Consider the following 26,073-nt stretch of genomic DNA (forward strand, 5'->3'; position numbering starts at 1 on the left):
CTCCCGCCAAGAACGGCAGCACATGTGAGTGATTGGTCGTTGGGAAAGGCGAGGTTGGCAGTTCCAACGTACCTCACCGACTAACTGTTTCCAAAAAGTTGTTTCTTGAAATGCTTCTTGGCCCATTCCCGTTCCGCTATTCCCTCCCAATATTGGCAAAGGTGCCCATAATTTGGTGATTTCTTCTGGCGGCACCAACCATCACGTACCACGCAACCCTTTTCCCGAACATTCTCGGTTACTTCATCCTCCCATCAGCTTGTATTTTCAGCCCCGAGGTCCCCGTACATGCCACAGCGCCTAGTCTAGTGTCTAGTCAAAGCTTTCTGATGCCTCTCCACCATGATTCCCAAAATGGACATGTCAATGATGAGACTTGGCGGCTAACACCAGGTGGGTTGTCCCGAGTCTTACCATGAGCCGAGTTTACGTTATTCTTCGTATTATTATTTTTTTTTCTTTTCTTTTCTTTGTTTCCTAGTCTCCTGATTAAGCCGAGGGGCCACCCTGGTCCAATCACAAGTCATCCCAAGAAAAAGATCTTTGTGGGTTTCGTCCTTTGGACCCAGCACCCTTTGGAACTTTAGAGATGTCTAGCCAAATTCAGTAAAAAGGAACGAGAAATAAAAGCAAGAAAAATCACGAAAAAAAGCCAAGTCCCACGATAGCAGGTGTTATCAATTCAACGCGCCGGGTTAAACTCAAGCCCAAAAACCATACGGTACCTACCTACTGGACATTTTCAACCCCCACATGCTTTTGAATCCGGCCCAGAGCACATACGGGAGACACGCCCACCCCCCAGCTTCTCATGCAGCAGGACCGGAGCCTATGCAGCCGTGTCCAAGTAAAAAGCACCAAGCAACGATGGCAAACCAACAGCTCGACAGTGTCCCTGCACAAGGTGCAGAATGCTCCTCAGCTCCCTATGTAGGCAGGTCGCCAAAGGTAGCGAGGTATTTTGCTTTGCAAATACATACCTGCCTACCTTCCCTTGCCTTGCCTTACCTTACCTTACCTTACCTTGCCTACACCCACCGGTCCACCCAGCTGCCCAAGATAGCTATCTATGCAAGCCCAAACAGCCACTAAGCCCGGCTTGTATCGTCTCAGGACTTTGGTTCTCGGACTCAGCAACAGGAATCAACATGCAGGTGCCTGCCAGTGCAGACTGTGATGCTCGGTCGCATCCCGCCCATCCATACCACAGACTAACCCCAAACCTCGCCCTGGGCCGAACGATGGGATCCACATTGTGCACTGGTGTGCGTGTGTGTGTGTGTGTGTGTGTGTCTCTCTCTCTATCTCTCTCTCTCTCTCTAGCTGTCTATCACTTGCTTCGCTACACGCCCCTCCACTTCACGAAAAGAAACGAGCAAGCGGCGGCCGGGATCGCTGGCAAACTTTGCTTCTAGTCTATATGCACTTAGCTTGGCCAGATTCCACACATATGAATCAAGACAACCTCCCTCTCCTGTCTTTCGTCTCACTTTTTTTTTTTTTTTTTTTCATCGCACGATCAGGAAGCTGATATCGTTTGAACGACAGAGATATATCCGCCCAGGTGTTGCTGCAACTACTCCTGATACTAGTTCTAGTACTCCTGGAGCTCCTTTCCTTATTGTGTCATCATTCTCTAATTGTTCATCTCTATCTACTTGGATCCCTTGTACACCAAGATACGTTTCCTTGTTGCGCCAGGCTTCTCATTTGTTGTCATTGTGCTGCAACAAGCTTCCATCGTCTCTGAGATTTCCTTCACCACTTTTCTCGTGTGCTTTCACACCTCCCGCCGCCCCCCTCGTGGACGGGTAAACTGGTGAGGAGGCGAAAGCAGTAAAAACAATCGGGCCCTCAGTGTCATCGTTTTCTTTAGTTCGACAAATGGCATCGATACCGTTTTCTCTATTCATAGCGGCTTGGTGCCTGCTCATCGTCAAGTTATACCTCGATCATCAAAAGAAGCAGAAGCTTCCCGATGGAGCGAAGCCGCTTCCAGGGCCCAAGAGTAAGCTGATTTCGCCCTCGGTCTAGACCAAAGTTTCTCGCCTCTCCCGCCGGAATATTATTCTGATGAAAAATTAACCAACCTCTGCTTCGACTATCCAGGCATACCCTTCATTGGTCGCGTCCATGACCTTCCGCCTGAGATGACATGGATGAAGTTCTACGAATGGAGTAAGATCTACGGCCCTATCTACCAGATGGAAATATTTGGCTCGGTACACATCTGGATGTCATCCGAGGAGATCGTGCAGGACATTCTCGCTCGGAGGGCCAACATCAACTCGGATCGACCCGTCATTGTCAACCTACCCGATAACCGCACCAGCGGCGACTATCTTGCCCTCTCGGGAAACAATGAGACATGGAAGCGCCAGCGAAAGATGTGCAACCAGCTCATGGCTGCCAGCAACAAGCACAGCCTCCACGCCTATCCTACCCGTGAGCGCGACCGATTCCTGTCCCTGATGGCCAACGACCCCAGCAACTACATCGAGTGGATCGAGCAATTCACCGCCCGCACCGTCTCCCGGGTCTGCTGGGGAACTCCTCACCGCCAGGCACTGCTGCGCAAAACCACCTTGGGCCTCCTCGAGACCATTTCTCCTGCTGGTGCCCTGCCCAACGTCGTCGCCTGGTTGGGATACCTGCCCGACAAGTTCAGCCCCTGGCGTAAGAAGGAGCATATCCGCCACGCCCTCGAGGCCGAACTGTTCTCCTCCAACTTGGCCGGCGTCAAGGCTTGCATGAACGAGGGCAACGCGCTGCCTAGCGCTGCCCGAACCTTCCTCGAGGATATGGAGAAAAAGCCGCGCGAGTCCCAGGCCGAGGCCGATTTCCACACCTCAGAGGGTAGCAAGGTTGTCGGCATGATGGCCATCGCTGGTGCGCTCACCATCGGCAGCCCGATCCAGAGTTTCCTCTTGGCCATGTGTCACTACCCCGAATGGTTGGAGCGTATGCAAGCCGAGATAGACATCAACCTCGAAGGTCGTTGCCCTCAGTGGGAGGACCGCGAGAAGCTCCCTCTGCTACGTGCCGTGGTCAAGGAGACCATGCGCTGGAGGCCCCCTGTCCCCACCGGCATCCCCCATGCTAGCGACAAGGACGATGTTTACAATGGCTACTTTATTCCCAAGGGCGCCACGCTGCACGCCTTGGAGTGGTGAGTGATTCTTGGCTTATATGAATGACACCAGCAAGGGAACTTTGCAGTACTGACTATATTTTGAATTGGCAATTCAGGGGTCTGACGCGCGATGAGAGCGTCTACCCGGATCCCGAAACATTCAACCCTGACCGATGGCTGAACCCAGCTTTCCCGACTTACAAGGAGCCCCTCACCCAGTACCCCAACCTCAACGGATACAGCCAATTCGGTTACGGTCGCCGTACGTGTCAAGGTATCCCGATCGTCGACCAGGATCTCTTCCTGTCAATGGGCGGTCTGGCCTGGGCCTTTGACATCCGCAAGAAGCTTGACACCCGGGGCAACGAGATTCCCGTCCACTGGAACACGTACTCGTCGCTCCTTATCGCCAAGCCCATCAAGTTCGAATTTGACTGCGTGCCGCGTGAGGGCAAAAGCCGCGTCATCGACCTCATGGCCGCCAGCGCTCGCGAGATGGAAGAGGAGGAGAACAGGGTCCTCGGCTACGGCTGCAGTACCGGCACGAGCCACCTGCACCCCAGAGTTGAGATTTCACTCGCAAAGGAGATCGAAGTCATGTCAGAGGTTGGTTCTGCAAGCGCATCAGACAGCGACGAGAGCAGTATGCGCGATTCTCTACTCCTTTCTTCCGAGGGCAGCAGCAGGTCTAGCAGTGTTTACTCGAGTGACTCGGAGGAGGTTGCAAGAAAGAGGAAGCAGGTCCCGCCGCTGAAGAAGGCTGCCAGTGTCTTTTTCAGTGCTATACCTGGAAGTTGGGTATAGTTCATTCAAGAGATGGATCACCAGATGTTGCCAAGACTTTTCCTTTGTTCATGTTTTTTTTTTTTTTTTTCTTATTCTTCTTTTATTCTTGATATCAAGGGTCGGCTTTCTTCTGCTCCAGGGCGACGCATGAGTTCTCCCATGCCCCTCAAATTTGGATTATTTTTTTTTTTTTTGTTTTCCTTTGTAACTTGCCTGATGCTGAAGCCTTGGAAAACCAGTCACCAAATGGCCTTCAAAAAAAATACTACAGCTAAACTATATTAGACTTGGATCGAAGAAGGCAGTATTAGATTCCTGGGTGTTTAGATAACGCACCAGGTAAACTCAATACAGATATTCAAAATACTTGGGAGGTCAAGCCAAATTGTGGAAATGAGCTGAAAGCAATTTTTTCCTAATGTTTCTTTTTTTTTTTCTCTCTCCCTCCTTCAGGTATTGATCAGGATACAGACAATTAAGAAAACAAATGTCTACGATACTGCAACCGCAGAAAAAAGACAAAGCTCGCGATGCACACCTTAACCAACAGACCGACTTGGGCCGTTGAGAAACACTGACGCACTGTCTGTCTATTGCCTGCTTTCCCGCCGGATATCAAAACGACCTTGGTTGAAATAAGGTACCTAGGTAGGTAGGTGGGTTCACAAGCGGAGACTTTCGTCCTGGGCAGAAAAAACTACCGAACAACATACATCCTTCACATGTTAAAGCATCTACTATCTCACCCTACCCATTTCTCGTCCGAACCAGGGGTGTGCCAGCTTGGCATCAGGTACACACCCATTCATTCTATTAACTCAATCTCATTTTATCCGACCCCACCGGCAAGGGAGCTTGGACGTACACCTTTACGCGCAACGATTTCGTCAGTACATGGACGTTTCATGAGTGAGAGCGTTATGTTGGTCATTGGGATGAGGGGCGAGTTAATACCCAGTAATGAAGCTTTCATAACCTTGGGCGGCCGCTGAAGCATGGGTGTGACGGTTTGTATGCTACCCAATATATGGAACCTAGAGTCTAGACATAGATCTAGTCAAAGTATACTGGGCAGGGGAATGAATATTGACAGCACTAGGAGATGTCTCATCACTTACAACTTGAGGCGGAAAAATAAAAAAAATAAAAATAAAGAAATCAGAGATAGATGGGCGAAACAGGGGCTACATCTCAGGCAGCACATGTCAGTGGGCCAAACCCGAGGCCATCTCGGTGCCAGTTCTGCCATCTGAACATTCGGTCAAAACGAGCCGAAACAGGCAAGAGGGTTCAAGGTGGGTTAACAACTAGCCCCGGCCGAGATGCAAAGGATATGCTACTGTCGTGCCATTTATACTATTCTGTTTTATTTTTCATCCCCGACTAATGTTCATGACAACCATCTCATGCCGCTTTTTTTTTTCTTTTAACATGCATGTACGCGTCCACGTAGCTTGCTCACCTAAACACTTGAGGGGAAATAGCATCCGGTCTCTTCTATGGGGGTCTCTCTCTTTTTTTGCCCATTTTCTTTTTTACCCATTTAGGTGCTGCATTGGGCCGCCCCTAGCGTCCGGTGCCGACCTGGGCTTTCATCCATGTCTTTGTCCTTTGTTGGTCTCGTCTTGGTACTTTTGAGCCTTTATGGCATTGCACCCTTGACTTCCTCGACGGGACGATGTAAAACAGAAAAAAGAAAAAGAAAAAGAAAACAAACAAACAGACGGTAGCTTGCTGATGGTGCCTGCTGCTTGAAGGATACTTTTTCTCATGTGGCGCTTGACTTGCGTGGCCGTTGGAGCAACATGGTCTTGAGAGGAATTTTGTCCGGGATACTTTTTTTTTATTTGTTTTATTATTATTATCATTATTATCTTTTCACCGCATATAGCTGTTACACAAACACTACACTCCCATCTTGCTTCGATCTCATAAACGGATCGCTGCAGCATTCGGACCCTGCCGGATCTAAGCCCGCTCGTTCCGGGTCCTTGCTCAAGCTCTGCATTTCTGTCTGAAACACCTGCTGCTGGCTGCTGCAAACGTCCGCCGTCCCTGGACCAAGCCATCCGCCACTGTTGATACTTGTTGGGGTCATCTTGCACCAAGAACCCCCCCCCACTCCACTGCTTAAATCTTATCCCGAGCCACCCAACAAGCCCATATGATATTACCTTTACAACCGTCCATTGTCGGTTCCCATGACAGTGTTTTACCTGGAGCCATCGTCCACCCAGGAGCATTTAGACTTTGTAAATGGTACGTGAAATTTACCACTCGAGACCACGAACCGGGCTAGAATGTTCAGGCTGAGTAAGCACATATTCTCAACCAAAACTGCTTCTCGTGGGAACGTGGCTAGGCCGAAACGAGGCTCTGATAAAGGTTAATGTTGCGAGTAATAAATGTCAAAGATGAATGAACACAACCAGCAACATGCAAAAGGCTACTGATTTGATGGGAAACGCCGAGAGTGAAGAGGAACAAGGGGCATGAAAGGGGAGGAATCAAGAACAAGAAACGTGAACAAGTGGTACGCGACAAATACAAGAAATAAGCTTGACAAGATTAATGATACTGATGATTGAATGCCCGCTATCAACTCTCCAAACTAAATGTATATCAAGGACAGACAAGTGCACAAAACGCAAAGCAACAGGAAAGAATATGCTAAACCAAAAAAAAAAGAAAAAAAAAAAAGAGAGAAAGAGATAATATCTTAACACGTCCTTGTTCTGCATACATGCGTTCGTCGCTTACCCCTACCTGCTTGTCGCCTTCCCAATCTCACCAACCCAAGCTTTTATTCGTTATCATTGACCTGAACCTCGAATCCTTCTCTCCCATCAAGACCCAGCGCTTCCATTATTAAGACAGACAGAGAAGATCACAGCTCATCCTTAACCTGTTCCACCTTTTGCCTACCGGCCTCAGCTGCGCTCTTGACAGCATCGGTGGCCTCACCAGCGACGCTAGCGGCCGTGGCGCTGGCCATATTATAAGCGTCGCCCAATCGTGAAAAGACGCTCTCGGATAAGCTTGGCTCACGGCCCACTACCAGCTCGGAGATAATGCTACTCACGACAGCATACTGTTTTGCTGCCTCATCCGTCGCCTTGGCCGCAGCATTCTTTTCTGTTTCCGTCCCAAGATTCACGGCGTCCGTGGCGGCAGCGATGTACTCACCAGCTGCATTGTAAAAACCCTCATACCACGGGGTCGGGGCTGGGACACCGTACACCCTCGAGCTGAGGTCACTGACGACCGCCTCCCAATTGTCCGACACAGCAGAACCTGCAGCCCCGATGGCGCTCCCCGCGGCGTCGTAAACTGAAGAGGCGTTCTCGCCAACGACCGAGGCAACGGAAGAAGCATTCTCGCCGACGACAGAGGCAACTGATGCAGCGGACTCGCCAGCAACTGAAGCCACAGACGACAAGGTGCCCTGGATGTCGGTTGGGGTAGGCGTCGCAGTCATGGAGCTGAAGGCCGCCGACGCTGCCGAGAGGAACTCGGTGTAGCGGGCTTGGGCGATGCCCAGGCCGGCGTAGTAGTTGTATTGGGCGTTCTGCATCAACCTCTCGACCGGGGAAGTAGGTGTTGGGGTTGCGGCACCGATCGCCACCTTGGCACTGGAATACTGTTCCTCGGCCCAACTGCGACCCTGGCTTAGGCGCTCGGCAGCAATTGACTCAACGGCGGTCCAGTCGAGATAAGGGGTGGGCGTAGGCGTCGGTGCAACCTTCTTGGATGCTGCACCATACAAACTCTCGGCTGACTTGATAGCCTCGTCAAGATGAGCACTTGCAGAGGCGACAGCCTTGCCATAAGCGTCCGATACAGATGACAAAAGTGACACATGCATTGGCTGCGCTGTGCCCCTGGGCATGCTGTCCGAGATTATCTTCACAGCCGACTCGTACTGAACGGATGCACGAGAGAGGGCAACTGAGTAGGCCGAGGAAGCCACAGACGACAGAGTGGCAGGTATATCCCCACCCTGCTTCTTCAGCGATTCCACCGTGTCGTCGTCCAGGATGGGCTTCCGGCTGGGGACAGCTTGGGCAGCTGCACCGAACATTGCCGGCTTGACACTCTCTATCTTTTGACTCGGAGGTGGCGACGAGGCCTCCTCGTCAGCCTTTTGGTCCGCAGCTTCGACAAAGATGTTTCCGGTGGCTTCGTTCTCATTGCCAATTGCATCGCTGACCTTGTCGTCCTTGGCGGGCCTCGCATCTGTCGCGGTCTCACTTTCCGGAAGCTTGATCGGCACGGGCTCCTCTACATTTCCAGCCTCAGGCTTCGTGGTTTCGCTAATGTTGGCAGCTATTTCAGGAAGTGCCGGCACAGCCTCCACAGAGACCAGCGGTTCTGGTTCCGGCTCGGCAACAGGTGTCTTCTCTTCCCGGTAGGCCGAGAACCCTGCACTAGAGGGCAGCGAAGCCGCGTTGGCCTCTTCGACGGCGCTTGCTATGCCATCCGATGCAGTTGAGAAAGCCGAACTGAGCAAAGAAACTGCCTCTGCGGCCGCCGACGAGTCGATCGATACATCAGCTGCAGCAGCGTCCTCGACGTCAGTATCCTCGGCTGGGGTGATGCCGGTAGAGGATGACGCCTCGTTCTCGAGAACCTTCTCAGGGTTCTCTGCGACGTCGCTGTCTACAGCTGCTGGCTGTGCACTGCTTGCCTCCGTTTGGTCTTTCGGGGTGGCAGCTTCTTCTGCCTTGGCTCTTTGTTTGGCGTCGTAGGTGGCCTGCGTGCTCTCGCTGTCAAAGTCATCCGTGTCATCCATAGCAGCAAGCTTCCACATGGCCACCTGCTTCAATCGAGCAAGTTCCTTGGCGGCAGAGGTGGCCAGCTCCATGGCCCGATCCTCAATCGACTGTCCCTCGTTTTGGCACTCAATCAGGCCCGGGTGTGAGACCACAAGCCTCTCCATGTCCTGCTCCCATTCTTGGAAACGGCTTCTGAGTAGGTGGTACTTGGCCCAGTCCTTGTATGTGATACCATCCGTCCAAGCCCACTTCATGCCAATCTTTTGCAGCGCAAGATCCTTAATGGACCCGAGAATTTCGAAATGGCTGTCTGCAACGGCCGTAACCTGGGTGCGGACATCCATGTCAAAGGACTCATGCCACGATCGCACATCTTTGGCCTTCTTCTTGATCTCAAGGCCAGAAGCGCGGATTATCTGGAGAATTTGTTCCTCGCCCTGCTCAGGTGTGGCCTGGGACTTCTGAACCGAAATAATCACATCGTGAATCTTGCCGCGGATTGCAACCAGTTCAAAGACGATTGTGTCCTGCAGGCTTTGAAGCAGCCCTGCGCCCCGAATACGTATTTCACGCGACACCATCTGATTGGCGATCTCACCGACTCGCTCCTGAATCTCGGCAGCACCCTCATCCGCTGCCTTGGTGTACTTCATCTGCCAAGCCTTAAGATCCTCTGCAACCGTCTCGCGTGCAATGCGGCGCTTCTCCTCTTCATCATCATCGGGCTCGGGAGCTTGGACCTGCTCGGCGGTCTCGCTGAATTTAGAGTAATGTGTCGCCGCTGGTTTTATGGCGGATGAGATGGAATCGCTGACGACAGAGGCGGCCGAGCTAACAAAGGAGCTTGCTGAACTGATAATAGGAGGGGCAGAGTAGGTGGAAGATGACGAGATTGTGGGTTTGGTGAAGGAGGATGCAGCCTTGTTGGCAATCGTTCTGAAAAGTCATGGTCAGTTGGCACACAAGCCTTCATCCTGGTCGTTGCAGAGGACCAATCTTACTTCGAGACCGTCTCCGACGCTTTTTGTGTCGCGCCCGTGCTGTTATACCTGCCGAGTCGCCTCCCGATCTTTACCAACTGCGGCTCGACCGCCTCCGTGTAGAGAACGCGGAGCTGAGGCCACACCGTGCCGTCAAGGAAAGCGTAGGTTTTGTTCCATGCCCATATAGCAGTGGGGACAGCGTGGCGCGTCGTGAAGGTCGAGGCGGCGGCATAACCCTGAAGAACGTAAGGCTGAGCATACTGGTACGTAGGCAGAAGTACGTCGTGGTATGTCTGTAATGCATTGGTGCGCGCAATCTCATAGTACGGGCCCAAGGTTTCTCGGGCCTTGTTGACGTGCTGTGATAGTGTGTCGTCATACTTGGCTTGGGCCAGCTTTTGGTAACGAATCAGATGCGGCTGTACGTTCTTCTCCCACTGCGCCTTGCCAACAACCTGTGCCTTCTCAACGGCAGGGGTGCCATACTTCTGAGCATAGCCCCACGCAGGAGTTAGGACAGTACGATCGGCAGCTTCATAGTAGGGCCTGACGGTTTGCAAATAGGGCGCAGCGTATGTGTTGTAGTAGGGCTCAACGTGGGGGACAACGATTTGCTTAAGCTGAAAATAGCCGACGCAGACGGTTGGTGTCGTCTCGGTGCACCGGTCGAGGGATGGCGGACACCGGAAGAGTACTGTGAGGATGGCATACCAGGCGAACAACCTGCATCCGTATATCAGCTTTAGTGATCTGATTTGATTGCAGGGTCTTTTGTTTTGTGTCAGTAGAGAGTAAGACGTACCTCATCGACAAGCCCAACAACCGAGACAGAAAGCCGCCGGATCTTGACGCTGTCCTACTCGACGGCTTCAGGATCGGGCTGTGGACTGTTGGTGGCGGCTTCATGCTGCTGAGGGTTTTGGATGACCTGGGCGACCGCGTCTTTTTGGCGGAGCCGTTCTTGGTGGCATCTGCTGCCATGCTTGCGGCAAGGTCGGGATCAGCTCCGGGCCGAAGACAGGTGAATCGCGGAAGCCAATCCTGCGAGTCAGCTCGGCGATTGACGGTCGCGACGGCTTTCCTGTAGTTTGATATGTGGGATGGTTAGTTGCCGTCAATGTCGGAAGCTTGAATCACCGTCAAGGTGAGTACAAGGGGGGGTATCTCAAAATCTCCTCTATCTAGTTATGAGAGGAAATCAAAGGGGCGGCGAGAATGCGTGGCCGTTTCGTTTTCAATGTCGTCGCATGTGGAAAAGTCCCAGACCTGCCTGGCTGGCCATTCTCTTTTGACAAGCACATGGAAGTGGGTCCCAGTGGAGGGTAGGGGCAGGTTGGGGGGAAGGAGCTTGGATCACAAGTGGGCCATGCTGCAAATGTGGGCAGGCTTTTGACTGACCTCATTTTCGGAGCTAACAACCGCTGACTTTATTCTGCGCCAACTGTCGGTCAAGGTCAATGCAGAAATGCAAACGGCGAGCGGTGATGAACGTTGGGTGGTGTAAGAGGGAAGGCTACCTTCAAAAACAACAACACTTGTTCGAACTGTTTGTTGCCTTTATATCTACGTACGCAGCAAAGGCATTTATTGCAAAATTCCGCAGATCACCAGCTACAAACCTCCGCGTACGACGTGTTGCGTGCAATTCTGGCCACTGATGCAAGGGATCACATCCCGTCAATGACGTCTTTAAGCGAAGAAGCGAGCAAAAGGATGCCTACGGTTCAGTAGTGATTGCCACCATTTTGTTTCTCCAGCCAACCAGGTCGGCTTTGCCAATGCAAGCAACCATCGCTGCCAAGGCACACAAAGCACCGCATAATCACTTTCCTGTACCCGTCTGCAGCATGAAATATCCAGACTGTCGGTACTACGTACGAAAGATAGCGGCCAAGAAACATGATGAACCAGTTTGATGGGCCACTATTACATACATACAAAACCGTAGTAGTTTGATGTGGCCGAAAAAAAAAAAAAGGGAGTGATGGGATTCGTGTCAGCCCCCGACATCCACATCGACAGGTCACCAAATCCTTTGCGTGCTTATCTTTGATGAGTTGATGATTAATTCCTTATCTCGGCCACCTTCAGCTTGCTCACCCACCAGGTTTTTTTTTTTTTTTTTTTTTTTTTTTTTTTTTTTTGTAAGAGATGCTTTTTTCCGCCCAACTGCCTGCCGAGCCAGGCTCGTTGTAACAACCTTACACCAGAGCCTACCATGCCGGCATTGCAGTGCAATTGCTTGTTGTAGGTTCATTTATGCTCCGTAGAAGGATCTGAGATCACAGCGGTATTATTAATTGTCTGCGGTGTAAAAATGTACTATGGTGTCACAAATATGCATACGGTCACAACCTCACTGAAGGTAGGCCGGGGTAAATTAAGGTAAGGCGTAGTTCCGCCGGAACTAGTTTATCCAAAAAACAAAAAATAGCCCTTGATGTCCGCATCAATTACTAAGGTAAGTACTGGTGGGTTATGCGCTGCGTTATTCGCGCCACATAATATGAGTTGACAAGTAATGCATTGCAGTTAACACAGTCGACAAGTCGGTCAGTCACCATCCAGTGATCCTTTGGGATTGTGGTCTTCAGCGGGTGAAGCGTGGCGTCTGAGCACGTGGGCGATCGCGGAGAATGCCCACCAGTGATTGCATCAGGATTACCTAAGCATAACTGGACCCTTGGCCCCATTATGCCATCAACCTGTCGACTTTCCACCCAAATTCTGATCGCTATACCGGTAAATCCAATTCCTGCAGAAGCGCTTCCAGGTAGGCGGCGATGACCCTTTTCGATTCAACCGCAATCGACAAAGCAAAATCCAGATAACTAGCTTGCTCAAGCACCAACGGCTACGACGGCCACCTCTGTCAACTCTCGGCTGCGACACGGACGTACCCCGGCACTTGGCGGAGCGCACGGCGATTCCACATCTTGCTTTCGCATCGGCGAAAGCGCTATTATCATCTCCAACCCGCCACATCGAATCCACAATCTATCGTCAAAGCCCCCTAGTTGCTGGCGACTTTTCCCATTCTTCGACGGCAACAACCGCAATCGCGATATTAACGTATTGTGCATTCCCGTCCTGCGACCTATCTTCCAAGCCACCCAAGGCTCAAACCTGGACAAGGCCGCCCTTTCACGACCCGAAACAGCTGGGCGGCCCATGTCATCTTGACGAACACATTCACCTACTAGTTTGCTGGAGGGTGTGTCAGTATCGCCAGCCGCATCAACATCACACCGCCCCCCCGACATAAACATGGCCCAGCCACTGGCCGATGCGGTCTTGGTTGCTGACCCAGAACCAGTGGCCCACGCGCGACGACGATTCTCTGGCAACAGTCAACACAACAAAGCACCGTTTGGTGCCGTCGGCGCCAATGCAGCAGATCCTACTTCCACACTCGATCCCGATACATGTCGGATATGTAGGGGAGAAGCCACAGCAGATGAGCCTCTTTTCTACCCATGCAAGTGCAGCGGCAGCATCAAATATGTTCACCAGGACTGTCTGATGGAGTGGCTGTCGCACTCCCAAAAAAAGCATTGCGAACTCTGTAAAACTCCGTTTCGCTTCACAAAGCTCTACGACCGGAAAATGCCGAAGAAACTGCCTTTTGTTGTCTTCATCACACACATAGCCAAGTACATGCTCAACAACGTACTGGTGTGGCTTCGTGCGGGGCTCGTCATCAGCATCTGGCTCATCTGGCTGCCGTATCTTATGAGGTCAATATGGTCCTTGATGTTCTGGATCAGCGACGAGGGCTTCGGAAGTAACCATGGTCGGGATATTACGCCGTCGGTGGTCTTGTCGGACAGGGTCTGTCCCGCATCATCCATCTTGAGCGTTGGAATGTGTCCGGCCAGTCCTCTAACCGCATCAATGATGCCAGAGGGCGGAGGTGACTACTCTACGAGCTCGGTCGGTGTGGCCAATCTCACCACTGTCAATCCTGTCTACTCGGCCTTTTTCCACCTTGTATTCATGACGGTGGGCCTCTCGGAGAAGATGATCATCAGCACTCTGGCAGATCTCTCGTCTGTGGATACAACCAAATCCGGGCTATCCCATGGGCAGCAGTCGCTGCTCAGCAATGTCAAGTGGTTAGCCAATCTGACTTCCCGGCCATTCATCAACAAAAACGTCATACACGTTCTAGAGGGCCAGGTCATTACGGTGTTGGTCATACTCAGCTTTATCCTCATAATTCTCGTCCGGGATTACGTTGTGCTGCAACAGCCTGAGATTAATATGCGCGCCGCATTTGCCGCCGCTGAGAACCAACAGCCCCCCGTCGGTATAGCGCAAGCTGGACCTCCACCCGCACCGGTATTGCCTCAGCATCATCTCGAAAACCCGGCTGCTGGCCTACACGCAGAAGACATTGATCAACTTGCAGGTCCGGAAGCCGACGAAATCAACGACGCCGAAACTGAACCATGGACAGGCACACCATATGACTTTGGTGAGACTGGCGAACGGCCTGCCGCTGAACCTTTTGGCAGCCCGTCAAATCAGTTTCCAGGTGGCCCTATTCGACCATCCACCCCCCTTCTTCAACGCCTTGACCCGAGTCTATCCGACGGGGACGCCGACGTAGATTCTTCCGTACTAGCTGCCTTTGGTTCTGAGGGATCGCGAACTCCGCTCACTTCCCAGGAGCGAGCAGATCTTGCGCTTGGTGGTGCAACCACTTCGGACTCTGAGCCTTACGTTGTGGAGCCCTTGTCAGTCAAGGAGTATACGAAAGTGTTCCATGAGGCTCAAGGGGATGTTGAGCGCATGAGAGAGATTTTCCGTGGTCGAGGATTGGAGGAGAGAGCCGAATCATGGTTGAGACTCGGTCAAATTCGTCTCTCAGATCAGAGGGCAGTGCCAGGCCCATCATCAAATGACACGAGTTCTGAGGGGTCTCAGAAACAAGCGGACACTGCAGAGAATGCCAGGGCTGCATCTCCGGTTGATTCGCTGATGTCAGACTGGACGATGCCCAATACGTCGCAAGAAGGAGGCTCAACCTTGGCGGAGAAAGGCAAGCAAAAAGCTGTAGACGAGGCAACGCGTGCCCCAGCGAATCAATCTACACCAGTTGAGTCTAACTCGGCGTCGTCACAAGGGATCGACAGGACCTGGGTCGATGATCCCTTTATGAATAACCACCCTATGAGACCACGAGCCAATACGGATGGTCAGTATCGTTCTGAAGGTGTCAACCCGCTCGCCAACAACAGCTGGGTCTTTCCGCAGACCTTGCCAGACCCTCCTCAGGCATCGGAAGAGCCACGCTCGGGAACAGATGAGTTAGTTGCTGGCCCATCAGCAGCGGATGATACGTCGACACCAAACGTCCAAGCTCAAGAGCCGCTCAGGTGGCAGCCTGAAAACCGGCAAGCGGAGCATGTTGCGCAAGGTCGTGAATGGAACGACCTGCAAGACTTTAACGAAATACCGCCAACACGCGCGGCTGAACCTGTTCCACCTCCACAGCCGGCTGGGATCGTGGACAGCATTGCGAATTTTATGTGGCATGGCGTGGATGCAACTGACATTGCTGAACAACCTGACCTGCGTCATGTACACGATAGGGATGGCCAGGTGCACCCGCCAGACCTGGACCAACCTCAAGGAGACGACAGCGACCTTGATCTGGATGACGACGAGGACAGTGACAGCGAAGACGAAGATGACGAGGACGTCGGTGAGGCCGTGGGACAGAATCCACTCTTTGCCATGGCTCAACAACAGGCCGATGCAGCAGCCGATGCTGCGGCCATTGACCCCGAAGCCATCGACGACGCCGAGGACTTTGAGGGCGTCATGGAACTTCTTGGCATGCGCGGACCTATTGGTGGCCTCTTCCAAAACGCTGTATTCTGTGCCTTTTTGGTATCGGTATCCGTTTTTGTGGGCATTTTTCTGCCGTACAACCTGGGCCGCATCTGCGTCTGGATCTTGGCAAACCCGATGCGCCCTCTCAACATTCTTTTAAGCACCGTGAAGTTTGTGCAGGACTTCGCCATGGCCGTTGCAGGCCTCTTGAGCTGGGCAGGCCTGCGTATCGCCTACACCATTCTCTCGGGTCTCGAGATGCTTGTACCGGCAATGAAGAGAATGGGCCTGTCGCGAGAATACGTCATGCCTGTCGTACGCACAACATACTATCTGGCTAGAGATTCGGCTCTTAGAGTTTCATCGAGCTTTGCAGTTGACACATCTTTGATCACCACGAGCGAGATCCGCAATTTCTCCGCCATCAGTCACGAGGCTCTGATCTCATTGAAGACCAACATGGCTTGGTTGGCAATGTCAATTGTCAACGTCGCAATGTTTGTCTTTGGTGGTGATTATACGACCAAGGCAGCTACAAGTGTTTCATTCATGGGCAACATGACTGACGCCACTGTTGAGATTCTCAAAGGGGTGCCAGCTGTGCTCACAAACCCGAGCTCTTGGGTCATCAACATCAACCCTGCGGGGCCGTCGCAGCCTGTCAGCCCTGCTTTGGCTCACTGGAGCGGAACCGACAGGCTCTGGGCTACGTTGGTCGGTTACTTGGTCGTCTGCCTCGTTGCAGCGATCTATTTGCACCATGGTAGACCCCTGAGCTCCAGCCAGGCTGGCCAAGAGCGCGAGGCCTCGCTCATTGACGCACTGAACCAGGGCAGTGGTGTGATGAAGGTGATACTGATCATCGGGATCGAGATGCTCATATTCCCTCTCTACTGTGGCTTACTCCTGGATGCGGCGCTTCTTCCACTTTTTGAGAACACCACTCTAAAGTCAAGACTGCTCTTCACCTACAACTTCCCTCTCACTTCCCTCTTTGTGCACTGGTTCGTTGGCACGGGGTACATGTTTCACTTTGCCCTGTTCGTTTCCATGTGCCGCAAGATCATGCGCAAAGGTGTATTGTGTAGGTGTCCTCAAAATCATTTTGCCCCCATCTGACCAATTAATTGGTGCCCATTCTAACATGACAATTTAGATTTTATCCGGGACCCTGACGATGCCGAATTTCACCCTGTTAGAGACGTACTCGAGCGAAACGTCACAACACAACTTCGCAAAATTCTTTTCTCCGCCTTCGTGTATGGCGCTCTGGTCATAGTGTGTTTGGGAGGTGTGGTTTGGGGACTGTGGGCCTTCCTGCCCAACGTGCTCCCCATTCACTACTCGTCGAACGAGCCGGTGCTTGAGTTCCCGATCGACCTGCTCTTTTACAACTTCCTCATGCCCCTCGCACTCAATTTTTTCAAGCCGAGCGACGGTCTGCATGAAATGTACACATGGTGGTTCCGAAAGTGCGCCAGAGCGTTGCGCATCACGTGGTTTCTGTTTGGAGAACGCAAGGTGGACGAAGAAGGCATCTTGTTGCTTGCGCCCGACTCGGAGCACCGCCGTCTTCCCCTCTGGCGCAGGCTTTTCTTGGAGGTAGACGAGACAGGCCAAGTCGTGCCTAGGAGATGGAAGGGGCTTTTCGACGAGGGCAAAAGCAAGCCCGGCCCAGAGATCACAAAGGAGGAGATGAGGGCCTTCAACAAACAGAGAGCAGCACTTATCGAGTCCAAGCAGCTCATCCCAGATGGGCGGTTCGTGCTCACTCCGGCGTCTGATCAGGTCAAGATCCCCAAAGGCAAGCAGGTCTTTTGGGAAGTGTCAGAAAACGAGGTTGGGACCGACACACCATCAGACGAGGCTGCGACCGGCCCTCCAGATCTGTACACGTCGAAACAGTATCAGCTGGTGTACGTTCCGCCACATTTCCGGGCTCGTGTCTTCCTGTTCATCCTGTCGATCTGGGTGTTTGCGGCCGTCACAGGCGTCAGCTTCACCATCATTCCGCTCATATTCGGTCGGCATGTGTTCAAGATGCTCATCCCTTCGTACATTCGCACAAACGACATCTACGCGTTCAGCATTGGCGTTTATATCCTTGGGACTTTGGCGTATGGGATTTTGCACTACGAAAGCCTCTGTTCCAAGGTCAGAAAACGGACAAGGGCCTTGGCTGCTGCTGCGGCCGAAAGCTCGGTGACCAAGAAGGCGATGGGCCTCATTGCGCACGGCCTTCGGCTGATGTATACATACACAATCGTGCTGATTGTCTTCCCGCTCCTTGTTGCTTCGCTCATGGAGCTCTACTGTCTCATCCCCTTGGATACGTACATGTATCTCGCCGTCTATTCAGGGACAGCCGCCGGCGATCCGTCGGCCAACAAAAACCTCGAGCATGCCGTCACTGCTGACTCCTCGGATGACCGGCACACGGTCCGTGTGGTCCAGGCGTGGACCATTGGCTTGCTGTACCTAAAGTTGGGAGCGCGAATCATCAGGGTGTGGCGGCCTGATTCGCGGCCTGCCCTCGCCGTGCGAGCAGTGTTCCGCAGGGGCTGGCTCCACCCCAACGTTGGAGTTCTCACGCGAGCTTTCGTGATTCCTGGGCTGTTATTTTCGGGCGTGGCAATCATGGGGCCGCCTGCGGCCGCGAATGCGTTTATGGCATACACAGGCGTTGGGATTGAGGATGCGCGCATGGCCATTGTGGTCAACCGGCTGAGTTTCCCAACTGCCGCGCTGATGGCGTTGATGGGGAGCGTGGCGTGGGCTACGATGGATGTTTTCATGTCATGGAGGGTGAGGATTCGAGATGAGGCGTACTTGATTGGAGAAAGGCTGCATAACTTTGGTTCTGGCGCGCCGCAACACAACCATCACTCGGCTACTCAGAGTGGCAGTGTTGGGGGTGGAGCGGGAAGGGTAGCCTGGCGCGAGGGGAGATAGAAGGGCAGGCAGCCTTGTGGTTTGCACTGTGGCCCGGCGATAAATGATAATCATCTGGAACCTAGTACATTTCTTCTCCTGATCCATTTTTTTTTTTTTTTTTTTTTTTTTTTTTTTTTTTTTTTTTTTTAGCGATACTGGCGTTTGGTCAGATGAGGCGTTTGGGATGCACAGACAGTTCCTTTCTTTTTTTTCTTATTCTTGTTTTCTTCTGTCCCTCTCCCGTTCCAGCCCTATTCGTGGCACATGAACATTTCATCATCATCTCTCTTGGCATCACGCATATACGGAGCAAACATCGGTTTGGATGGCGGCGTTTTTTTTTGGGGTGAACAAATGCCCAGTAGTTTTCTCTGTTAGGGGGGAAGGGTCCTCGTGTGGTTTGTTTTCCTTGATATGGGCGAAGGCGATGGGCATATTCCAACGGAATTCCTTACCTTGGGGCTGTTTATTCAGGAGGGCTTGTCGGACGGTGCAACATGCAAACCAGACAAAACAGATGGAGAAATCCTCGACGCACAAACTTGGTTCGGTCAATGACTAGAGCACGCATCGATAGAAAATATATCACTAGCATTGAATAGGCTGTATCTGCTTATCTTTTGGTGGAGCATGTCTGCGACACGGAAGGCGCATGTTGGATGCCAAGGCCTGTCAACGCGCTGGGCAGCATGCGACTGGAAGTGTCTTGGCGTGTTGCTTGCGGGTCTGTTTCCGCTTGTTGAGGTGGTATTACCATCAAGGTGGTTCCAACGGTTCGTTTTGGCTTTGGCTGTGGCTATCACTATCGAATTTTTAGGCGGTTTGGGCAGCAACAAGGGCACTTTTCGGTTCCTCCTCCATGGGATAAAACAACATGGCATTTCGTTCCGGTACCCACTCGCTGCCCGGCCCTCCAATACAACCGTTTTGTAAAACCCGGCTATCAGCGGGTCGTACACAATACGGAGCATACGGGGGGTTTGAGGGGGGGGGCTATTTACCACAGTACCAGAAATCGATACTTCTGCGTGCGTTGGATGTTAATTGGATAGGTGGGAACACTTGGCCCGAAAGAGTAGGGATGCGCAAGGCTTTTGAGGTTTCATGGGGAAATCAATCACAAAGAATGGGATTTGCATTTTTCTATTTTTTTTCTTCTTCGCTTTGTCCCCTTTTTTTTTTGTTTTTTTCTTTCCTTTTTCTTTTGCTCGAGAGCCGTGTCGAGAGTAGGCCCGACTTTGAGCAGGGAAAGACGACGCGGATCGGCACAAACAGCTTATACCTTGTCCCGGCGTTCGCCGTTGTCGACGCACCGGCGTGGGGCAGCTCTTGGCACGGGGGCTTTCCAAATACCGGGTAGTGATTGATTATTAATTAATACTTGGGCAAGAAGACGCGGGCACGTGCTGAAGACTGAATGAAGACTGGGGAAAGAGAAAAAAAGAGTCGGGTGTTGATAATAGACGAACGATGAACAAATTTCGGATCGCGCACTGGAAATCGCAGGCAAGAAATGACGAAAATGGAAATTAAGGTAGAAAGAGTTTTTTTTTTTTTTTTTTTTTTTTTTTTTTTTCCCTCTCTCTTTTTTTTTTGATTGACTGGCAGATACGTGATACGTGCTGAAGTCGAGGTTGTTTTAGTGGCGGAAGAGAATTGGGATGAAGATCACAAAAGATCGAATCCGCGGTTAGTTCGACGTGTGCTTTGATCGCAGACGACACAATACGCAGTTTTGGCCTGATAACATGGGATAGTTATTTTTTTATTTTTTTATTTTTTGTTGATCTTCGGGTTTTCCTATTTTATTTTCTTTTATTTTATCTTACTTTGCAATTTTCCTACCTAGATAGGAGTAGTTACGTAGTTGTCAAGGAGCAGGGCATCCCAACATGTACTGGCTAGTACAGAGGCTAATAGTTTATAAATAAATGACAGGGCGTGAGTGCTAGGGAACCAGGGCGAATCAAATTCTTTTGACGTCTGGATTGACTTTTTTTGTTTTTGTTTTTTTTTTTTTGTTTCTGGGTGCTGTCAGGCTGCTTGTGCTAGCTGCCAAGCTAGCAGGCTGATTGAAAGCCGTAGCTGAAATGACACGGTGCCTTAGCTGAAAGCAAGGGGCCCGGCGCAAACGAATCATGGGCAACGCAGGCATTTTATTTTATTTTTTCTCTTTTTTTATTCCCCCCCACTTCACTGTACCTACCTACCTGCTTCAACTGATAAGGAACCAGGTCGTTCGCGGCAGGCTGTGGTCTTGGCAAAACGACCCGAGGCCTCACCGAAACGACGGGAAACAAGCTTCCTACAAGCATGTTCCTTCTTGGCAGCAGTAAACGATCTCCAGGATCTTCTGCCGCTTTGCCCGGTGGGGCTATTTCCGGGGCTCGTCCAGATTTCAAGTCGACGTTTTGCCCGAGTCGGGCTGGGCCGCGTCGACGTGGGTTTTCCCAGCTGTGTTTCTCGATCTGGCTCCATGCAATTTCAACGCATATTAACGTAATTGCTGCAATGACTTGCAATGTTGCTATTTATTTATTTTTTCCGTTTATTCGTATACTCATATATCTTTTTAATGCTGTAGAAAGAAAAAAAGCAACAAAGAAAATAACCTTTAAATTTTATGCAATCTTTTATCGGGTTGGTTTATTTTATTTCATGGTATTTTTTTTACCCTAAGCTGTTGATCACTATACCGGCTTTAATCATGATAATCTACCACTAATAGCCAGCAGCATCGGTCTAATCACAGCTTTGGTTGAGTCTAACCAAGTCCATCGCTTGGCTCTTGGCTTCTGGAACCCAAAACGAACAAAATCTACCGCTGGCGATGGCCCACAAAAACACAGGGTAGTGTTTCTAAACCTGTATGCATACCTGTTACTTGCCTGCCTGTCTACCTACCTACCTACCTACCTACCTACCTACCTACTAACCTACTTATCACCGCAGATCATGCAGCGGCCCGGATAAGAGGTTCTCCCATGGGGCCCCGAGTAGCAGGTACAGTACAGTACCGCACAACACGGTGATTCTGCACCCAAATGCCCCTCCCATCCGATGTATAATTGCACGGAGCCAGACGGAGAGCAGCAAACAAACACTGGCCTGCCTCAAGTCTGCTTTATTACTGAGTCATCGTAATGTACCACGACATGCTAGCCCCAAAGCACTGTAAGCTCGGACTATCTTCACAACTTCTCAAGTGAGTGGGTCTTGCTTGACCTTACCACTGCCCCCCCTATCCCATTTTTAAGTGGACACCTGCCCGGCAAACGTATAGGCAAGCTTCGAGATGGTCTTGGCGCAGTTGCGGCCGGACGTCAGGGCAAGATTGGACGAGCATCATCACTCATCGAGTCGTGGCTGTACGCAGTGCGGACACGGTGATGATCTACCAAGTGGATAGGGGCATCAAAGCCTGTACCAGGAGCAAGTGGAGGTCCGCTCCGATTCAACATCAGAGCCTTTGGGGGGGGCCTTGGGCAGAAAAGATCAATCTACCTGGTCTTTTAGATTTAACGCTACTCCATCCTCTCCCATGCTCCTCTAATCTTGGCCTTCCCGAAATTCTGACAGATGCAGGCATCTGGCTGTCTTTGCTTGGATTGCGTTATCCCTCTATTCCCTCCTCTCGTTTGTTGTACTAATATACTTTGGGGGGTGGTGCCTATTTTACCACTACTCTTCTTTTTTTTCGGCCGGCCGACTGATTTTATAAGTTTCACTCAACCCGGGTGTACCTTTCGTACGAGAGGAATATATACACATCATATTAAAAAAAAACAAGAATAAAAAAAAAAAAAAAAAACTAGAAAACCCAAAAGCCACACAACAAAAAACAAAACAAAAAAAAAACCAAAGGTCACAACAACAACAACAACAACAACAACAAAAAAGCCACACAACAAAACGGTCATACGCAACATAGTCTGTCGTCATCATGTCTTCGCAAGGTTATAACGACCCGGCTCGCCCGTTACCACCCATACCGCAGCTTCGGTTCGATGAGAACAAGGAGATCAGGCCTCATCCAGGACCGCACCAGTTCTCACGCTCACCATCTTGGGAAACGCTCCAGGACCAAATGTATATCAACAGCTCCAGCTCATCATCTCTACGTGACGGCAACGAAGGCCACAGCAACATGAACAACCACGGAGACACAGACATTGAGAAGTTGGTGGACAGGACTGCCCGCAGCAGTCAGAGCATAACACAGCACGGAGATGACCAGCACCATGGACACGCCAACGGCGACGAGCCCCGGCCGAAACTGGGCTGGAAGGCGCGGATGCATCACTTCACCTGGGCTTGGTTCACTCTCCCCATGAGTACTGGTGGTTTGTCACTCCTCATCTTCGCCCAGCCTAATCAGTTCCCAGGCCTCAGGTCGATTGGCCTGGCGGTATACATCATCAACCTCATCATATTTACCTGTGTCTTCAGCTCCATGGTCGTACGCTTCTTTCTTCATCCCGGGGACTTCAGCGCCTCGATGAAGCACCGCCGCGAAGGTTTCTTCTTCCCCACCTTCTTCTTGAGCATTGCTACCCTCATCACCAGCACGCATAGATATGCCATTCCAGACAACGACGTGACCCTCAACTGGTTCATCCAGGCCGTGTTTTGGGGATATTTGGTTGCCACTCTGATGCTGGCCATCGGTCAGTACAGCTACGTCTTCGGGGCCCAGACCCACGGGTTGCAGACCATGATGCCCACCTGGATCCTGCCCATCTTCCCCATCATGCTGTCGGGCACCATCGCCTCCGTCATCGCCGGCACGCAGCCCACCATCTCGGCCGTTCCCATAGTCGTGGCTGGTCTCATCTGCCAAGGGCTGGGGATGCTGGTCAGCATGATGATGTATGCGCACATGGTGGGTCGGTTGATGGCCGGTACCCTGCCGGACCGGGAGCACCGCCCTGGTCTGTTCATGTGCGTCGGCCCTCCTGCCTTTACCGCCCTGGCCGTGGTAGGCATGGCCAACAACATCCCTGCAGACTTTGACATACGCCTCAGCGGCGTCATCACCCCCGGCTCCCCGGGCATGGGCGAGAAGGCCGTCGTGCAGATACTGGCCTACATGTTGGGCACTTCCCTCTGGGGCCTGAGCCTCTGGTGGTTCGGCATCGCCGTCATCGCCGTGGTCCGGTCGCCGCCCAAGGACTTTCACCTGGGCTGGTGGGCCATGGTCTTCCCCAACACGGGCTTCATCCTCGCCACCATCTCGCTCGGCAAGGCGTTCGGGAGCGACGCCGTCGGCTGGGTGGCCACGGGCATGTCCATTTGCTTGCTTTGCATGTACCTGTTTGTTCTATTTCACCACGTCAAAGCCGTCATCAACCAGGACATCATGTACCCTGGCAGGGATGAGGATTATGCGGATCACTGATTCATGCCTATTTTTGTTTTGGGGGTCTTTTTTTTTTTTATCCACTCTGACAAGTTTTTTTTTTTTTTTTTTTTTTTTTTTGGGCGTGTGCAGGGGCAGATTTTTGACTGAGAGAGAGAGAGAGAGAGAGGGCCTTGGTGTTTGGAAAGTTTTGTTTCACTGCTGATTTCGTCATTTCATAATTTCTTTAATTTCTTTTGTCATAGCGTGCATCACTTCTGGCTTGGGATCCAGAACAGCCAGCAAACGTTGTTGCATTTCTGAGGACCTGCATCTTGGGAAATAAATCTGTCCTTGTACGACTGCGTGATGAGTTGACTTGGTCTTTTTTTTGGTACAGTCATCAGCAGCCTGCATTTGTTTTTTTGTTTCTTTATTTTTTTATAGTAATTTCTTCGAATAGCGATGCTTCCTGCAGCAAAGAAAGAGCAAATTGACTGCCTTGTCTACATTTACGCTTTGCAAAGTCTCATTCATCAACTAAATGATAGATAGTGAACGAAAATAAAACTATCAAAGATTGAAATCGCTCTAGCAAATTCCCAGGTCCCAATTCCGCATGGAAACCCCTTGAATCCCTCGTACCGCCGATGTCCGACGCGCCACCAAACACCATTATAAAGTGCTTTTAACGCTTCATTGATACCTAGCCTGTCCACTGCTACAGGTACGCAAATAAAAAAAATCTCTACATCTGACATTGAGAGCAACAGGTTAAACACCAAAGCGCGACGAATTGATTGTGCTTCTAAAGAAAGAAAAAAAAAGCGGGAAAAAAAAAAAGAGGAACAAACATAGTGCTGGCTGAGGCTGCGAGCACTGGGATTTGCAGATTACAGATTGCGGGATCCAAGGGTGCGATGGGATCATGGGATGCAGTGGTTCAGCAGAGGGGAAATCAATCGGGAAAAAGCCGGGAATACCGCGCAGGCTACTGCTTGGCGATCTACTGCAACGTGCAGGCCACAAAAAAAAAAAAGTCAATAGAGATTTTAGAAAAGGAGCCCCTCCGCTGTAAATGTAAAATCTAAATTTCATGCGCTGCACCGAGGTGATACTGGTCATGACAAAACTCGATTCGTGACTGCATTGCATCTTTTCGGCTGCGGATGGGACCCGGACTGGCGGGCACTGATAGCAGCACATGTGCAATTTTAGCCCTCGTATATAAACCATCTCTGTTATTTAAAGCGCTGGACATTATCGAAGATCTTTTGGCAGATGCGGTTTCTGCTGTTGTTATATGCAGTCATGACAGCAAGCATCGACGCGGTTTCCCGAAGCCACAGAGAGTATTTATATTTATAGACCCGGGAATGTCCGGTCATCAGTAATAGGCCATCGATTTTATTCGCTGCCAGACCCTGGGCCGGGTCATGCCTGCTAATGTTTTCTGCAAATAACCTCTTTGGGCAAGAATCGGCATATTTATAATAGAATAGGAAAAATAGGATGGGAATTTATGCGCATAAGGGTCTTTGCTTAAATTGGCCCCCAAAAAAGGTATAAAAAGGTATAAAAAATACACCTGCCAGAAGATATAAATTCACAACATCCTCTTGATAATTTCACCACAAGGCCTTTGGTCGGAAGCGATAATGATGCAGAAGGTAATCGCTCAGCACGTAGAACGAACTCCTCGGAGATTTCCACTGGATATATGTGATTCATAACCCATACAAAATCCACAGACTCGCCAGAAATGACCAGATCGCAATCGCCGCCACCTAAAAAGACGCCGGCCTCTATCCTCTGCAGCTCATCCTTAGTAAACCCTGGAGCGCACAAGGCTTTGTCTTGTTTTTTTCCTGCCGTCGATGCCCAGGCGCTGATTCTCGTCGGGCGTAACACCCTTTGCAAGAGGATATGCAGGCATCGTTGTCCTCGTCGCGGCGTACCTTGGCCGTGATGTTACAACGGCGGCGAACGCTAGACCGCTGGCGCACCCCAGGGAGCACCCCTCTGGGTATAGAAACCGCAGCAACGCACCAAAGAGGGCTCCGGGTAGTTTGCTAATATGGTACTTGTAAAGGGCGTAAGGGATCAGGCCAAAGTCCTGCGAGAACTGCATGTTGAAAAGGGTATTTTGTCCACAAGTGCGGTTTGGCCAAGTCTTCATTCTTGCCGATCAGGAAAAGAAAAATGCATTCGGAAGTAGTTTGCTGAATGTTAATCACTAACTCTTATTTTTGGAACAGCTCCTACAGAGTTTCCTTTTTTTTT

The 26,073-nt window shown here is 51.1% G+C and overlaps 6 protein-coding genes across 6 annotated transcripts; 4 read left to right on the top strand and 2 right to left on the bottom strand.

Annotated features, from left to right (window-relative positions):
- Nucleotides 1–1,884: 1,884 nt before the first annotated feature.
- On the top strand, nt 1,885–3,937 carry PpBr36_02187 (uncharacterized protein; the record flags this gene model as incomplete). The annotated part of the gene is made up of 3 exons (XM_029889369.1): nt 1,885–2,008; nt 2,110–3,169; nt 3,250–3,937. 3 exons carry the CDS (start codon nt 1,885–1,887, stop codon nt 3,935–3,937), a joined length of 1,872 nt encoding a protein of 623 aa, XP_029753131.1.
- Nucleotides 3,938–6,806: 2,869 nt separating this feature from the next.
- Nucleotides 6,807–10,760, bottom strand: PpBr36_02188 (uncharacterized protein; the record flags this gene model as incomplete). Its single annotated transcript, XM_029889370.1, has 3 exons — nt 10,480–10,760; nt 9,696–10,400; nt 6,807–9,630 (listed from the first exon to the last, which is right to left on the bottom strand). Exons 1-3 carry the CDS (start codon nt 10,656–10,658, stop codon nt 6,807–6,809), a joined length of 3,708 nt encoding a protein of 1,235 aa, XP_029753124.1. The 5' UTR covers nt 10,659–10,760.
- A 2,184-nt stretch (nt 10,761–12,944) lies between these two features.
- PpBr36_02189 (uncharacterized protein) lies at nt 12,945–18,470 on the top strand (the record flags this gene model as incomplete). Its single annotated transcript, XM_029889371.1, has 2 exons — nt 12,945–16,602; nt 16,675–18,470. The coding sequence occupies 2 exons, from the start codon at nt 12,945–12,947 to the stop codon at nt 18,468–18,470; spliced, it is 5,454 nt and encodes a 1,817-aa protein (XP_029753123.1).
- A 3,277-nt stretch (nt 18,471–21,747) lies between these two features.
- PpBr36_02190 (uncharacterized protein) lies at nt 21,748–21,861 on the top strand (the record flags this gene model as incomplete). Its single annotated transcript, XM_029889372.1, has 1 exon — nt 21,748–21,861. The coding sequence occupies one exon, from the start codon at nt 21,748–21,750 to the stop codon at nt 21,859–21,861; it is 114 nt and encodes a 37-aa protein (XP_029753982.1).
- Nucleotides 21,862–22,395: 534 nt separating this feature from the next.
- On the top strand, nt 22,396–23,850 carry PpBr36_02191 (uncharacterized protein; the record flags this gene model as incomplete). Its single annotated transcript, XM_029889373.1, has 1 exon — nt 22,396–23,850. One exon carries the CDS (start codon nt 22,396–22,398, stop codon nt 23,848–23,850), a length of 1,455 nt encoding a protein of 484 aa, XP_029753983.1.
- A 1,765-nt stretch (nt 23,851–25,615) lies between these two features.
- PpBr36_02192 (uncharacterized protein) lies at nt 25,616–25,921 on the bottom strand (the record flags this gene model as incomplete). The annotated part of the gene is made up of 1 exon (XM_029889374.1): nt 25,616–25,921. One exon carries the CDS (start codon nt 25,919–25,921, stop codon nt 25,616–25,618), a length of 306 nt encoding a protein of 101 aa, XP_029753980.1.
- Between the last annotated feature and the right edge of the window lie 152 nt (nt 25,922–26,073).

This window comes from Pyricularia pennisetigena, chromosome 3, assembly GCF_004337985.1.
Source record: "Pyricularia pennisetigena strain Br36 chromosome 3, whole genome shotgun sequence".
In the NCBI taxonomy this organism is placed as follows: domain Eukaryota; kingdom Fungi; phylum Ascomycota; class Sordariomycetes; order Magnaporthales; family Pyriculariaceae; genus Pyricularia; species Pyricularia pennisetigena.